The sequence below is a fragment of the Mandrillus leucophaeus genome, unplaced genomic scaffold (genome assembly GCF_000951045.1).
Source record: "Mandrillus leucophaeus isolate KB7577 unplaced genomic scaffold, Mleu.le_1.0 Scaffold651, whole genome shotgun sequence".
NCBI lineage: Eukaryota > Metazoa > Chordata > Mammalia > Primates > Cercopithecidae > Mandrillus > Mandrillus leucophaeus.
In genome coordinates this window covers 126,116-142,815 of record NW_012107042.1, presented here as the reverse complement: position 1 = coordinate 142,815, position 16,700 = coordinate 126,116, and the positions used below count along the sequence as shown (strand labels likewise).

The 16,700-nt window shown below is 57.7% G+C and overlaps 1 protein-coding gene across 1 annotated transcript; it reads left to right on the top strand.

The window, feature by feature from the left end:
• Positions 1-3,358: 3,358 nt before the first annotated feature.
• KCNJ12 (potassium channel, inwardly rectifying subfamily J, member 12) lies at positions 3,359-16,365 on the top strand. Its single transcript, XM_012001166.1, has 3 exons — positions 3,359-3,550; positions 6,734-6,855; positions 13,372-16,365. The coding sequence occupies exon 3, from the start codon at positions 13,428-13,430 to the stop codon at positions 14,727-14,729; it is 1,302 nt and encodes a 433-aa protein (XP_011856556.1). The 5' UTR covers positions 3,359-3,550; positions 6,734-6,855; positions 13,372-13,427; the 3' UTR covers positions 14,730-16,365.
• The last annotated feature ends 335 nt before the right edge of the window (positions 16,366-16,700 follow it).

Below are 16,700 nucleotides of genomic sequence, written 5' to 3'. Positions count from 1 at the left end.
CCTTGGCCTGGTGGACTCAGAAATACAGGCTGTACCCAGCATGGTCTGGTCCAAGACAGAGGGAAGCACAAAGGATGGGCTTGGAAATGGGTGTTGAAGGATGCATAGGAGTTTGAGGGAGAATGGGGAAGAGAGGGCCTTAGGTATCGTCTGGCATGTGGTGAGGCAAGGGATGGGAAGCCTTTCCTCTGAGCGCCATGGATGAAGAGGTGCTCCCATCTGCCCAGCAACCTGTGCGTCCTCGGCCAAGTCCGCTCCCTTTCTGAGCTGTGTGCCTCTGTCTCGCCATCCATCTGCTGTCCCTGCCTCCCTTTCCCCCACCTGCCTGGCACACTCGGCTCCAGCCCCACTGCCCTTCCCCGGCCTCAGCCTCAAGGCCTTTGTGGCTACAGTTCCCCCTTCAAGGAGTACCCTCTTCCCTCATTCTCTTCTCACCAGCTCTCCATCAGATGTCACCTCCTCAGACAGTCTGCCCTGACCTCTGGAATAGTCTCCACCCGTCTCTGGATTTACTCAATTTCTTTTTTCTTCCCCAGCCTTTTTTTTTTTTTTGGTTTGTCTTGCCCCAGCAGCAGGTGGGCCCCCAAGCACGATGTCAGCGCATAGTAGAGGCTGGGCAGACGCCGCTGAGCGAGTGAGTCAATGCTGAGTGTGATTCTGGCAGCAGAGCCAGGCCATGTTGCGCTCATGATCTGAGCTGTAGATGGGGCCTGGGGCAGAGCGATAGGCTTTCTGGAAAGCACTACTCTATCTTCCTGGACTCCACATCTCTGAGGTCAGCCTCCTGCCCATGGTAGGGTGAACCCCAGAGCCCTAAGAGTCTGTCAGGTCCTCCCAGGGAATCTTCTGTACCTGAAATAAGGCCAGATTTACAAAATAGGGAACCAAAAGAAGGAAGCTAAGGAAGCAACTGTCATGTGCTCCCCTACAGAGAGCAGTCAGGTTATGGGGGGGCTGAGGCCCTCATCCTGGCTGGCCCTTTGTGAATAGATCAATGTACCTCCCAAGCTGGGGACTTCCTTGCTGGGAGCAAGACAGGCTTGGAGGGCTCACTGCAGGGTTGGTGGCTGGAGTACAGAGGGACTGATGCAGGACACCTGGGTGCTAGGCCCAGCTCCGGCTCAGCCTGGTGACCTTGGGCATGGCTCCTCTCTGCACTTCATTTCCTTCTCTCAAAGAAGCTTGGGCCACCTCACCTGGGACGTCTCTGATGCAGTGAGCAGAAGCCAAGTACTGGGTCTTAGGGGCTCAAGAAACACGCTAGGAGTACTTATGGAGGAGCAAGGGACTTGGGGAAATCTTGGAAGGCTTCATGGAGGAGGCAGCCTTTGAGCTTGGAGGATGCATTGCATTCTGAGAGACAGAGAAAGGCATTTCATGGTGAGGGGACAGTTCAGGCTGAGGTGTGGGACATTCCACAGACATTGGAAGCCCAACCCTAGCTCTCTGCTCATTCCTACTATGTCCTTTTTTCTTTTGATTTATAAGAATTCTTTATATATTAAGCACATGGGTTCTTTTTAATAACAAACACTTATTATTTATCTTTTATTTTACTTATGATTTGTTTTGACAACATCATACATATTTTTACGTAGGCAAATTTCCCAGCCTTTCCTTTGGTGGTCTTTCTGGTCCCAGGATGTTTCTTGTGTCCTTACCTGGGGTCCTTGCTCTCCTGTGCACATGCTGGCTGCTCAGGACATGTCTGAGACTCAAATTAAGTTGAAGCTGGAAAATTTACAGCTGTATGAACATCAGAAGCCAGGGTGCCTTTGCTGACCTGTGCCTCCCGCTGGGGTTCCTGCCCATCATTCCTTCTTGCCTGGAGTGGGGTCCAGCTGAGGCCCTAAAGGGGCCTGTGACTCTGCAGGGTGAGGCAGAGCCTCATAGCTGTGATGAGGGGAGGGGGGGGCGGACAGGGAGCTCCCAGCTGGCCAGTCTCCGTGTATTCACTCATGAAAACCCCATGAGATAGGTGCTACAATTAGTTCCATTTTACAGGTAAGAAAACTGCAGTTCAGAGAGGTTATGTGGCTTGCCTAAGGCCACACAGGAAGGGATGGAGACAGGATTTGAATTCATGCCTTGTTGCCCCAGAACTCTTACAGTTTCAAGCTCTCTTATGGCCCTTGGGCTCCCCATTGCCTTTGGGATCAAGTCTGGGCCCGTTAATATGACATCTGAGGCCTCCTGGGTTGCCTCGGCTTCTGTGCCTGCACACGCTGAGCTTCCCTGATAGGACGGTGTCAAGGCTGTGCCCATCTCTTCGCACCTTCCCCACAAACCCCGAATAGTTTAGATCCTGGAATGGAGGGCTGGCAGGGCTTCTGTGGAGTAGCTGGGCCAGCCCCCTGGTTTGCAGACAGTCAGGGAGGGCCTTGCCCAAGGCTCAGTGCCTGGAGAATGGAGCTGGAATCTGCACCAAGACTGCAGGACTCTGGTGCTCCCCACAACACCCCAGGGTGACCTGAGCTGCTCTTAGCTGTGTCACTGTGCTACGGTTGGTCTCAGGCGGGGTTCTCTCCCCTGCTGCTTGCTGCTGCCTCCCCACTGGCAGATACTCCTCTGGGAAGCACCCCTCCTGCCACTGGGTTAGACACCTCCCCTGGGCTCCTGAGGGCCCAGTGAGTTGTGACTGCTGACTTCTCACCGTCTGCCCTGTGAGGCAGGGTGTCCCATGAAGGCAGGCTCCCAGTGCTTCCTCTTCAAGTCCTTGGTGCCCAGTGAGGACTTAAAGAGGGAGACCCAGAGAGGGACACAGCCCTGCCCCAGGTCACACAGCAAGTTGGGGCAGAACCAGGAGTTCCAGGAGGGCCCCAAGACCCTCCAGGTCTCCCCTGTTCCTGGGACTTACCGGAGCCCAGGGGCAGTGTCTGCGATGGCCACCCCAGCAGAGGGCGCTGCTGCGGGGCCTCTGCTCTCTGCTTCTCCCAGGGGCCTGGGGCCAAGGACATCCTCTCTCCCTCCTGCCCCCACCCTCTGTGAAGAAGGATGTGTTCAAGATAAAAATACCGTCAGAAACATTCCCTGGTGTTTGGTGTGACTGTTGTCCACCCTGTGGGGCCAGAATCTTCTCACCCGGCCTCACCTCAGGGCTCAAGGGTGGACATCTGCCTTTTCTGGCCACTTGGTGCAGCTTCTTCTTGGGGTCGATATGTCCAGCCCCCATCTTTATGCCAAAGAATGTGAGGGGCCTAAGGGGTCAGTGTCACTCAAGGTTCCTGCGGCTTCCACTTTCTGAGCATCCTCTGTGGTCCAGGCACATCTTGGGCATCGAACAGCGAGGTAGATCCTGCCCTGGGGGCTTGTGTGTCTTGTGGTTCCTTGCGGGCCCGGGGGGTTTCTGAGGACATCCAGCAGGCCACAGGGAGGCTTGGGCACAGCCAGCTTTCCTTCCGGTTGGGAAGCCTGTTTCTGCTCTCGGTGCCCGCGTGGTGTCAGGAACACCCGTCACAGTGAACACCTGCAGGACCCACACGGCTGCACAGTCTCCGCGGGCCAGACACCGAAGCCAGGGCATGGCTTACCCTCAGGACAGTCTCCTGAGGTGTGTGGGGTCTCCTCATTTTGCAGATGAGGAGTCTCAGGCCCCAGTGAGCTGGGGGGGCCGCCAGACCCCTCCAGGGAGGGTGACAGCTGCCACCTCCCAGAGACCCGCTGGGACCAGGCCCAGTGCCTGGCCTGCACCTTCGTCACCGCCTTCAATTTCATGGCACATCCTCTGGGAGGCCTGGCAGGCGTCACCAACCTCGTTTTTCAGGGGAAGCTGAGCCTCAGGAAGGGGAAGTGCCTTGCCCTGTTCCGTGGGCAGTTTCAGCCCCAGCCTCAGCCCAGGCCCTGCCCTTCCCTGCGGGAGGCTGTGGGCCAGCCCGGCCTGTTGGCCCTCAGTCATGGTCATGGGGAAGCAGTGCCCTCCCCATCCAGGATTGTGACCATAACCCCGGGAAACATTAGTGGGACTTACACTTGGCGGGGTGAGCTCACGTGGCGGCTGCCGTGGCCCCTGCAGGTGGTGGCAGCTCTGGCCGGGGCGTCTGGAAGGCTGGCTCCTGTTTATAGGGTCCTGCCCTGCCCTGTGGCTTCAGGCAAGTCGCTTCTCTGTCCCATGTCTCAGTACCCACTGTGTAGAGTAGAGCTAATTTTGCCTTCCTCCTAGATAAGAACAAATCCAGCTGGACTTGTGGTCGGGAGAATGCCCCTTCCAGGTCGTAGGGAGTGAGGGACGAGGTTGGGAGAGCCTGGTACAGGCCAGGTGACCAGCAGGATGTGGGGAGAGGCTGCTCCCCACACTTCTGGCCCCCACCCCTGCCTGGCTTCCCATGGCCCTGTGGCAACATCTACCTTCACTGCTCAGAGTTCCAGCTCCAGGTGACTGGGCAGGTGACTTAGCTTCTCTCAGCCTCAGTTTCCCTATCTGCCCAGAGGGGAGAATTGTCCCTCTCCAAGGCAGGGCTGTGAGTGTCGGGATGACTGCAGCCAGCTGCCGAGTATGCAGGGCCAGGCACAGTGTTGGCCCACTCGAGGAAGGGCATGGACCCAAGTCCCTGCCATGGAGGTTCCCAGCTGTGTGACGTTGGCTTGTGACGGAACCTCTCTGAACCTCTGCAGCTCATCCACCTGTCCGTCCATCCACCCATCCATCTCTGAACCTCTGTGTCCCCATCAGTTTTGAGAGTGGAATGACTGAGAGAGGCAAAGTGCGGGCCTGTGGCATCTGCTCCCAGGATGATGAGGGAGGGGGACGCAGGGGCTGGGGACTGGGGGACTTGGAGGGTGAAGAGGGACTGAAGGGCCACTAGAGACCAGGCAGGCCATCCCCTTTCAGAACAAGCTGAGAGAGGAGAAGTGACTCACCCAAGGTCACACAACTTATGAGGGGCAGAGCTTGGATTTGAATCTAGGTCTATGTGCCTCTAAACCACTGTCACCTGTCCCAGGAGGCTGATGAGGTGGGGATGACTCACCAACAGTTTGCTTAATCCCAGCCAGAAAAACCAGTGTGACAAACCAGCCTTGGCTGTAACCTTGGAAAGGGCAGGCCCCATGAATTCCCTGGCTGGGTGGTGGGGAGGTGAGCTGCATGTCACGTGGCTTACCTTGGAGATCCTCAGAGCCCCTTCCCACCATCCTCTTCTCTGATTCTCACAGCACACTGGATAGGAAGGCAGGGTACCCCTTTTGGCAGGTGGGGAAATTGCATCTTGGGGATTGCAGGGACCATGCAGGATGTGTGTGCACCCAAGGCAAGTCTCTGGCAAATTACTGATGTGTGCCCATTCATGTAGTTAGCCATGTGCCCACCTGCTCATCCATCAAGTCATCTATCCCACTCGCCCAAACACCCTATCCATCCATCTACCCACTCATCACCCACCCTCACACCTATGCACCCATCCACCCATCCATCTATCCATCTATCCACCCATCCATCTATCCATCTACCCACCTATCTGCCCACCCATTCATTCACCCATCTATCCATCCACCCACCCATCCATTCACCCATCTATCCGTCCATCCCTCTATCCATTCATTTCTCTACCCACCCATACACTCATCCACCTGTCCATCCATCCACCCATACACTCATCCACTCCACCCATCCATCACCCAAAAATCCATCCATCCATGCACCCATCACCCATTCATCCATTAATCTGTTCATCCACCCACTCACCCATATACCCACCCATCCAGCCAGCCATCCCTCTATCCATTCACTTCTCCACTTACCCATCCATTCATTCACTCACCCATCCATCCACCCAATCATCCATCCATCCATCCATCCATCCATCCCATTCATCTATCCATCCATCCACCCAGCTATTACCCATCTATCCACTCATCCATCCATTCATCCATCCATCCATCCATCTACACATTCACCCATCTATCCCTCCATTCATTCATCTACCCATCCACTCAGTCACCCACCCATCTACCCTTCCACTCATCCATCCATCCAATCATCTACTTTCACACTTACCCATCCATCCATCCATCCATCCTATTATCCATTCATCCACTCATCCATTCACCCATTCATCCACTCATCCATTCTTTCCTCCATCCAGCCATCCACCCTCACACCCAACCACTTATTCACCCATCCATCCATCCACCCACCCATATATTCATTCATCCATCTACCCACCCATGCATTTATCCATCCACCTACCCATTCATCCTTGCATTCATTTATCCACCCACCCATCCATCATCCATCCATCCATCTGTTCATTCATTCACCTACCCAGCTATTCACAACTGGCTCCAAGGTTGGTATTGGGAAGGTTCTGCAGGTGGTGGCTAGGAATACAGGCTGAGGGCCTGAATTCCTTTGTGACAGTAGGAGAATTACCACATTACCTACTTCTCTGGAATAGTAACAACAATAGTTCCAACCTTGTAGGATTGTGAGGATTATGTGAGATGATGTATGTAAACTGCCTACTATAGTGTCTGGCATGCAATAGGCACACAATAATTGTCAGCTGTTATTTTTCTCTGACACCCCATCTTGTTCTGCCCTTCTCTGGTTCTGGATAGTTGCTATGCTGTGAAGGTGTGGGGCATCAAAGGAGCAGGCCAGAGGCTCTTCCACCTCCTGCGGAGCCCCGGGGAAGTGAGCAGAAATGTGGGTTCATGTGGTTATGTCTTACTTGTGAGCCCCTCTGAGAAGAGCAGCCCCTCCTGCAGTAACTTGACTTTACTCTGTTAACTTTAGGGTGTTCTAGTGACTGGATCCTCTCTAGCTGGTGCCTGGGAAATGGCAGCCACTACTAATTCAGCCTTGAAGACAGTACCTTGCCCACTCAGCACCATTACGTAGAAGATAGAACTCAAGAGGTAAGAGTGAAGTCATTGATGTGCTCCTGTGCATCTAAGCATTCCTTCCACCAGACTCTCATCTGCACATCCTTCACCCCTCCACCCACCATGCCATCCATTCATCACCCATTCCCCCACCCATTTATCTGCTCAGCCTTCCATCCACCCAGCCATGCCTCCACCCCTCCACCCATTCCCTTGCCCATGCCATCCATTCCTCACCCATTCCCTCACCCAATTCATCTGCTCAACCATCCATCCACTCACCCTTCCACCCACCTAGCCAGTCCATCTATCTGGTCACCCCTATTGTCCACCCACCCATCTGTCAACCCAATTTATCCACCCATCTGCCCGACCACCCACCTGTTAATTCAATCACTATTCCACCCATCTCCTCATCCATCCCATTCAGCCGCTTAGTCCTTCACCCTTCATCTGGCTGGGGAGCATTTCCTGGGTGCCCCTCTTTGCTAGTACCTGCATCAGCCTCTCTGGGCCTCTGAGCTTGGTCAGAGAAGGGCCTGGGCAAGATCAACTCTCACACGAGGTGGGAAGTAGCTTCTGGCCTGAACGGGAAAAGCCCAGTGCTAGAGGATCCTAAAGGGGGTCAGGGGAGGAGGAGGAGGAGAATTGATGTCTGGGGCATCCAGGAGGGGATGCCAGGGTTAAGGAGCCTTTGCTGTGGAGAGGCTACCAGAGACCCTATGAGGAAGGCCCAGGAGACAAAGGTTCCAGCGCAAGTAGTTTCCTGGGAGGTGATCTCAGGAGTAAGGAAATGAGGTGAGAAAGAGAAGGAGGTAATAAAGGGCATGTCATTGATACAGTTACTGCTGGGGCACTGGAGCCCAGTCCCAATGGGGAGGCCAGGGAAGTGGTGCCCCTCCCAGGGGCAACTCGCCGGGGCCCAGCCACCTGCTCCCGTCAGTCACTGACCAAAAGCTGTCCTGGCAGCATCAGCTCCCCAGCCTGCCCTCTGAATGGCAGAGCGTGCCCGTGGCTAGAGACAGCTTTTGGGCAGAGAAGCACTGTGGTTGGTGTAGGAATTGAGACAGGTGGGCCTGAGGTGGCAAGGGCCTGAGATACCAGCGGGGCACCCCCCACCCCATGCCCCACACACAGTGATGTGTTGCTGCTACCTCTCTCCTCAGGCCTAGCCTGCATTTGGCATGGGAAGCCAGCATGGCATTGGACCCAAATGTTTGTGGGCCATGGGTTAGCTTGGTGGACAGAGGCCAGCTGAGTCTCTGGTGGGGAAGTTTGGCCTGGAAAGGGGATTGGGTGCAAGAGGTCATCATCTTCCTCTAAGATTATGAGACTTAGGAATGCAACCCCCAACTCTCCCTCTCCCTTCCACATCAGCCTGGGCTCTCCCCCATCCAGCCAAGCTTCCTCACTGCCCCCAGGGCGCCCAGCACGTCTTTGCCCCCCACTCCTGACACTGGCAGTGCCCCCCAGGAGTGCCCCTCCTGGCTGCCTGTGCCCAGCCTAGCCTCCATGTGATCCTACACCCTAGGCAGGGCCTGACATGAGGGAGAGCCCCAAACCCTGCAGCCAGCGCTGCCTCTCACTGGCTCAGAGCCTCAGTCTCCCCATCTGCAAAGGAAGGGCTGGGCTTTCCAGGCCCCTGTGCTGCATCTGATGAATGGTGACTGGATTAGGAGAGATTCTGAGCTGCCCTGGATGCAGTGGATGAAGCTCTGTGGCTGAGGGATGGTGCTTGCCTGGGCAAGGCTGGAGCAGGCACCTTGGGCGGGGGGCGTGTGCCAGCCTTCCGTGCCCGGAGTGATCTCTGAGGGGTCTTCCAACGGTGAGGCTCGATCATGAGGTTGAGTGCCACGTCTCCGAATGAGGGTGAATGGCCGTGGGTCGGAGTACTGGTGAGGGCCCTTGAACCTGTGCTTTTGAGTGCTGATTTGCGGCAGTCTACGTCTCATTACCACCTGGGATTGCAGGGGCTTGGGACCAAAAGGATTGCAGTGCCACGCACACAGTCAGGCCTCCAGTGTTGGTGTTGTGGGGCACTGGTTTTGCCCTCACAGCCTAGTCTGGAAGCTTCACTCCTGAAAGGCTGTGTGACCCTCACAGTGACTCAGTCTTTCTGAGCTTCCGTCTGCTCATCTGGAAAATGGGGATACTAGTTACAGCGTGATGGTAGGGAGTAAATGAATCAGTTTATTAAAGCTCTTAGAAGAGCACCTGGCAGATAGTAAGCACTTGATAGATACTGAGTGCTGTGCTCGTGCCTCGGGAGGCGCCCCAGCTAGCTGAATAGTCTCTGCGTGGGGGATGGGGGCTGTTGGCGCCTCCCGCTCTGAGTCCCTATGTCTTAGCCTGGGTGGTGCAGGCCCCTGCACTCTCCCTTCCGGTCAGTGTTTTCTTGGTGTCTGGGAATGTGAGTCCAGGCCTTGCCCTGGGCTCCTCCCGGATGTCACCGAAACCTGAGAAGCCCAGGGCCTCAGGGCAGTGGGCATGGGGCATCCAGCTCCATCCGGAAGCACCTCCCGGTGACTCCTGGACCCTACCCTTAGGTCACATGGCAGCTGCCGTCTGGCATCCTCTCTAAAAGCTCCCAGCCCAAGCCCTGGTCCATTCTTCAAGTGGACTGGTCGCTGGGGAGGCTGCGTCTGTAGGCACCGTGGCCAGCAGAAAAGCAGGGATCTCCGGGGGTCTGCCGGGCCCGTGCTCTCTCCCCACTGCCTGCTTTCTGCCTGCTGGGTTTGCTTCACTGCCCCTTGGTGTTGAAACCGCCTTGTCTAGCTCAGGTAGTGTACCCCAGCACCCCTCTCCCATTCCCCTCCCAGCGACCCTGGGACCCTGGAAGGCCAACCTGGGTGTCTGCGAAAGACAATCCTAATTTTAGGAGTAAGCACCTTGTCCCGGCCCTCGAATTCCTTTGTGACCTGGGACAAGTCTCTTTTTCTCTTTTGGACTTGGTTCTCCCATCTGTGAAATGGGGAGCCGGCCTCCTTGCTTGCTAAAAGCCCTCTTGCAGCAAAACAAATTCTCTGATTTCATGTCTTGTCTGATTTCACCATATGCACCCCATTGAGCAGGAGCCAAAAAGGCCTGTGTGTCCCTGGTGGAGGATATTGTCCTATATTTTTTAAATTGCGTCCTTAAAGGCCGCATGGTTGTGTAACTTCTTGCCACGCCTGTGTTTATGCAGGAGTGTTCTTGGGACATTGTCTAACTTGTGGTGCTGGGGTTACTATGCCAGGGTCCCCTTCTGGGTCTGTCTTCACGGTGCTGGATTCACCAAGTACCCAGTGAGGGGAGCTCCCAGCACCCCCGGAGAGGGTCTCTGTCTCTCTCACACATGCACACACGGCAGAGCAGGGCTGTGTGAGGCTGAGGACTGACATTCTGGGCTTCAACTCTCTCTTCTGCTCAGTTTCCAGGGTCCTGGGACAGGTGTCTGCTAGTTTTTGGCTCTGGGAAATGAGGGAGTGGGGCGTGAACTTGACCTTGTTGATGGTCTCTGTGTGGTAAAACCACACGGAGAGGAATGTCAACAGAAGTGGGGGTTTCCAGGCCTGCGCGACACCGTCTGGGCAGGTCCAGGGTGCCCAGCCCTGGCAGAGATGCCAGGAGCTGTGGCAGCACCCTCACCAGTCTGGTAGCTGGCCAGTTTCGAGGCCGCCAGCTGCTGGGAGCACGTGCAGACCGGGCTCTCTGGCCTTTGATTCTTCTGATTCTGTTCCTTGCAGGCTTTGAGCTGCTCCGAGCAGGGGCTGGAGCAACCATGACCCGCTGGAAGTCCCTCAAGGCCCCTGGGCCACACAAATCCAGCCCCTGTCAGCTGGTGGCCTCACGCCGGCGTCTGAGTGCCCCAGCCCTGGCTGCCTCCCAGGAATCTGGGTCTGAGCCCCCTTCCCAGCAGAGCCTCAGGGGTCCCCCCTGCCACCGGCTCCCCACCTCCTGGCCCAGGCAGAAGCAGTGTCCACCATTCCGGCCCTGCGTCCCAGCTCCTCAGCGTCATGGTGAGGTGGTCAGCTGCAGCGGTGTTGGGGGAGGACGGCAGAGTGAGGAGAGGTGCCCGCTGCAGAGCTTGGGGGCCCATGGTGGGAGACTGCGCTAGAGGTGGTTTAAATCTCAGCTGTCCTGCTTAATGGCTGTGTGACCTGGGGGGAGTCACTTAACCTCTCTGAACCTGCACCCCCGGGTTGTTGAGAGGATGATCTGAGAGCAGCCCCTGATGGGTCTGCTCCCCGAGGCACTCAGGACCCCGCCTGCTCTCCCTGGATCTCTCTCAGGTGGCAGTTGCTGTGTGCTGCTCGGACCGGCCAGCTCGGGGCTCAGCAACCGGTGCAGCCCTCGGGAGTGTTCTACAGCCTGGCTGGGCAGGCGGCTCCACCGTCACCTGTTGCTCAGGTGTTTGGAGCAGAGGCCAGAGGCCGCGCCCGCTCTGAGGCCGGGACTAGTGTGGGCGTGGCCAGAAGCTGGGTCACCCAGACCGGGGCTGAATCCTAGGATTGCTGCCTCCTGCCTGTGGGACTGGGGCAAGGCCATTCTGCCTTCTGGGCCTCCAGGTCCTTGTTTGTAAAGCAGGGTGGCCCACCCCTCCCTGGAGGGCTTGAGAGGCCAGCAGAAGGCTGTGTGCAGCACCCGGTCCACAGTGGTCCCAGCCCCCTAGGACCTTCTCTTGGGGCCTCAGTGTCTTCGTAACTGAGTAACGTGGCTGTAGGTATGCAAGGGGCAAGGCTCTGTCTAGCTCTGAGGTCATGGTGTGACTGGACTGGGACTGGGGGTGCTGGGTCCCCGTGAGCGGGGAAGGGTGGGCCTGTCCAGCTTCTCAGTGTGGGGCTAGTGCTGGAAGGCCCAGGTCTCCCTGCTTCCAGCCTAGCCTAGCCGAGGCAGGCGGCCATCCAGATGCGGCTGCGGGCCAGGCGGTGCCGTAGCCCCTAGCTTGCAGATGCCCTAGCCTGTCACTGATAGGCCAGTGTGGGGCCTTTAGTGGGGGCAGTGCAGCCTGTGTGTCCTGGGTGTGGACACGTCGGTGGCTGAGAGCAGGCTTTGTTCTGGCTGGCATGGATGCCCTGCTGCAGGGCCTGTCTTGGGGTGCCTGAATGTGCAGTAGGCTGGCCTGGAGCCAGGCGCTGCCTGCAGTGAGCTGAGGGCGGTCCTGGGAACAGGTGACACCCCTGAACACTGCCCAGATGCCAGGGTGGTAGCCTTGCAATCTTCCTTAGAGACATGGGAAGCAGGGGCTGGGGAGGGCCCTCAACTGAGGTCAGCCAGGGAGCGCCCATGTCTGGGTGCCAGATCTGACCCTCCTTGGCACTGCTGGTGATCAAGAGGCTGCAAGCATGGCATGTGGGTGGACACTGTAGGTTGGGGCGTGTGGGTATCAGGAGGGTGGTGGGACCCAGCTTGGGGTATTCAAAGTGGGTGGTGACAGGGGTGGCAGGCCCCATTCTAGGCCCTAGGAGGGACAACAGGAAGCAAAATAGAAAACATCTCACACCTGTAATCCCGGCACTTTGGGAGGTTGAGGCAGGTGGATCGCCTGAGGTCAGGAGTTCGAGACCAGCCTGGCCAACATGGTGAAACCCCGTCTCTACTTAAAATACAAAAATTAACTGGATATGGTGGCGCACGCCTGTAATCCCAGCTGCTCAGGAAGCTGAGGCAAGAGAATCGCTTGAACCCAGGAGGCGGAGGTTGCAGTGAGCTGAAATCGCACCATTGCATTCCAGCCTGGGTGACAAGAGCAAGACTCAGTCTTAAAAAAAACAAAGAAGAAGAAAAGAAAAAGAAAACGTGCCGCCCTTGGGGAGTGGTGGTCTCAGGGTGGGGTTGATGGGTGAGTGCCCCCGGCTACATTGTTATTGCTGCCACCATTGTGCCCTCAGAAAGGGCAGTGCGGTGGCTATAGCGGGGATGGGACATGGGTCTACCTGGGGCACAGGGAGACCTCTGGTGCCAAGGTGGTGAGGCAGTGCCATGATGTCTTGGGGGAGGGTGTCCAGGGTGGATTTGAGTCACAGCCTGGGGCCAGGGGCTGCGGTTGGAAGGGGAATCTGCTGGAGGAGGCTGGGAGGTGAGGTCTGAGGGGTCAGGGGCTTCCCTGTGCAGGTCCTGCATGTCCTGGGGAGCCTCTGGCATTGAGCAGGGGAGGGACAGGCACCGACTCAGCTTCCATAGGCTCTCCATGGCTGGCATGGAGACTGGGGGGCCACGGGTAGAGGCAGAGAGGCTGGCATGGTGTCCCCCGAACTGGCTGGGCAGGCACTGGTGAGATTCAGGCCTTGAGGGTGGCAGAAAGGGTCGGATCCTAAATAGACTCTTCAGAGCCCTCAGTGTGGGAGTAAGGTGTGGGGCTGAGGTTTCTGGCTGGAGTTGCTGGGGGGACAAAGAGGGTGGCCACTTGCACTGGGAAGGTGGAGTGGGGAGCTGGCTTAGGCAAGACCAGAGCACTCATGGGTCAATCAGGGTGGAAGTGTCCTCCAGTCATGTCTGGGGGCCCTGGGATGGGAGTGGAGGAGCCTGGAGCCACCAGCCCAGCCAGACATGCTCTCCTCTCTGTTGCAGGAGCCGCTCTGCCTGGAGGTAGCCTGGGGGCAAGCCAGAGTCCTCCAACCCCCGGGATGACCGCGGCCAGCCGGGCCAACCCCTACAGCATCGTGTCATCGGAGGAGGACGGGCTGCACCTGGTCACCATGTCAGGCGCCAACGGCTTCGGCAACGGCAAGGTGCACACGCGGCGCAGGTGCCGCAACCGCTTCGTCAAGAAGAACGGCCAGTGCAACATTGAGTTCGCCAACATGGACGAGAAGTCACAACGCTACCTGGCTGACATGTTCACCACCTGTGTGGACATCCGCTGGCGCTACATGCTGCTCATCTTCTCGCTGGCCTTCCTCGCCTCCTGGCTGCTGTTCGGCGTCATCTTCTGGGTCATCGCTGTGGTACATGGTGACCTGGAGCCGGCCGAGGGCCGCGGCCGCACGCCCTGTGTGATGCAGGTGCATGGCTTCATGGCGGCCTTCCTCTTCTCCATCGAGACGCAGACCACCATTGGCTACGGGCTGCGCTGTGTGACGGAGGAGTGCCCGGTGGCCGTCTTCATGGTGGTGGCCCAGTCCATTGTGGGCTGCATCATCGACTCCTTCATGATCGGTGCCATCATGGCCAAGATGGCGAGGCCCAAGAAGCGGGCGCAGACGCTGCTGTTCAGCCACAACGCCGTGGTGGCCCTGCGTGACGGTAAGCTCTGCCTCATGTGGCGCGTGGGCAACCTGCGCAAGAGCCACATCGTGGAGGCCCATGTGCGCGCGCAGCTCATCAAGCCGCGGGTCACCGAGGAGGGCGAGTACATCCCGCTGGACCAGATCGACATCGATGTGGGCTTCGACAAGGGCCTGGACCGCATCTTTCTCGTGTCACCCATCACCATCCTGCACGAGATTGACGAGGCCAGCCCGCTGTTCGGCATCAGCCGGCAGGACCTGGAGACAGACGACTTTGAGATAGTGGTCATCCTGGAAGGCATGGTGGAGGCCACAGCCATGACCACCCAGGCCCGCAGCTCCTACCTGGCCAACGAGATCCTGTGGGGCCACCGCTTCGAGCCCGTGCTCTTTGAGGAGAAGAACCAGTACAAGATCGACTACTCGCACTTCCACAAGACCTATGAGGTGCCCTCTACGCCTCGCTGTAGCGCGAAGGATCTGGTGGAGAATAAGTTCCTGCTGCCCAGTGCCAACTCCTTCTGCTACGAGAACGAACTGGCCTTCCTGAGCCGTGACGAGGAGGATGAGGCGGACGGAGACCAGGACGGCCGAAGCCGGAACGGCCTCAGCCCCCAGGCCAGGCATGACTTTGACAGACTCCAGGCTGGCAGCGGGGCCCTGGAGCAGCGGCCCTACAGAAGGGAGTCAGAGATCTGAGCCAGCCTTGGCCAACATGCAGCATCCACCCCCAGCCGGGGAGAGGCCCCGCCATCGCTCAGGGGCCCCGGGTTTGAGCAGAACGGGCCCGGTGCCCTGGGTTGCAGACTCAGTAGCGTTTTAGTCGTTTTATGTTTCTTTGCAACAGCCTCAGAAGGTTGGCCGGAGAGGGGGCAGCCAGAGCTGCAGCCCCCGGCCTCAGAGGCTATCGCAGGCTCAGGGCAAAGAAGTGGGCTCCTGGGGGGCCAGGCCACGGGGGCCAGGGCTCCTGCCTGAAGATGGAGCTGCAGCCTGCGGGGAAGCAGCTCAGCTCAACGGTGGGCCCAGCCTCTGCTGTCCAAGGCTATCCGGCTGCGGTGCTCCTTGCTGGTTTTTAACTTGGGGAGAAACACCGGGTTTCAGCTTTCTCGACCTTAGCTTGGGTGAGACTGTTTACAAAAAAAAAAAAAAAAATTACCATGCAATTGAAAAAAATTTTTTAATTCATAGGGGGCAAAAAGAACAATTAGAATTCCATGGGTCTGCCAGGATGCAGCAGCTGGCTGGAGGCTCCAGAGGGTTCCCCGAGGTGGGACTGGCCTCTCCCTGTGTGTGTGGGCACCGCAGTCCCTGGGCAAGCAGGGTGCTCTGGGACCGCACTTCGTCGAGCTCACGAACCAGCTAGGCTCTGTTTGTGATAGAAAAATCAAGACCATGTTAATGATCATAATAAAAGCTTTCTACTGTCATTGGGGTGGTGGGTGGGGGCTGGGAAGAAACTGGTTTGAGCTTTTAGAGTTTGACTTTGTACCTTAGAGATGCGTCTCAGGGCCAGGCATGGGACCTACCTTCGAGGGTTCCTCCCCCGACCCTCGATTTTCCTGTTTTGCTTCTCTCTCCGTTTCTGTCCAGGCCTCCACCCCTTCCACAGCGAGGGGTGGTTAGGAGCCATAGGCCGGGATGGCTCCTTGGAAGGGAAGTCGGGATCCCAGGCTAGGAGGAAGCTGGCAGCCCTGTCCCCACCGGGCCCACAGTGTGAGTCGTGCCTTAGAGACTCCGGGTTGTCCTGTTCTTTCTGGGCTCGCTCGTCTCCCCAACCCTGTCCCACCCCTCCCCGCCCATACCTCCACTGCTGAATTTCCTCCAGCCCCTCTGTCTGCCTTGTGAAGGTGGCAGGGACCAGGTCTGCCTGCCATAGGACCACGTCGTGTCCCTCCCTCACCTGGGGCAGCACAGCGGAGTCCAGGCAGGGCACAGCCAGGCCCTGGTCAGCGCTGAATGGCAGAGGAAAGATCTTAGGAAAGGAGAGGAATCATCACCCCCTCCCATCAACTGGGATGACCGGGGAGTGCCACGCCCATTCAAAGCTGAATCAGAAACCAGCCACGGAACAGAATTCCTGCCGAGGCTTCCAGGGTCGCTCCTCCACCACCCTTCCCCAGGTCGAGGCACTGTGGCACCCTCATCACAAAGAGGTTTGGGGTCCCCTTGTCACCGCTGTTCATGGTAGCTGGTTGGGTCAGGTCCGTGATGGAGCCAGGCCCTTCCCAGGACCGCGGAGAAAAACTGCTCTCTAGTCAGACCTCTCCAGAAGCTGGTAATCAGAAAGGATGTGTCTCTTGCTCCAACTCTGCCCCGGAGACAGCTCAGAGCCAGAAGGCACCAAGGACTCTGGCCCAAGTGGGGAAGCTGAGGCAGAGAGCAGAGGGGGTCATGCAGTGAGCAGCTGGGGTGCGGGAGGCAGAGAGAGGCCGGGGGCCTGGGGTGGGGACGTCTGCCTCTTCCCTCCACCTCCTCCGCTCCTCAGCGGCTGAAGACTCAGCCCGAGGTCTGGGGCCATGGAAGTGAAGACACCTGACCCCTACACCCTGGAGTAGGCCCGACTCAGCATCCTGCCCCAGCTTCAGCCCCACACTCATTTCTGGCATAGAAGATTCCGTCGAGACAGCTCTTTCCTCTCGGGGTCTGCGGGGGGTGCCTCAGCCGGTTCCT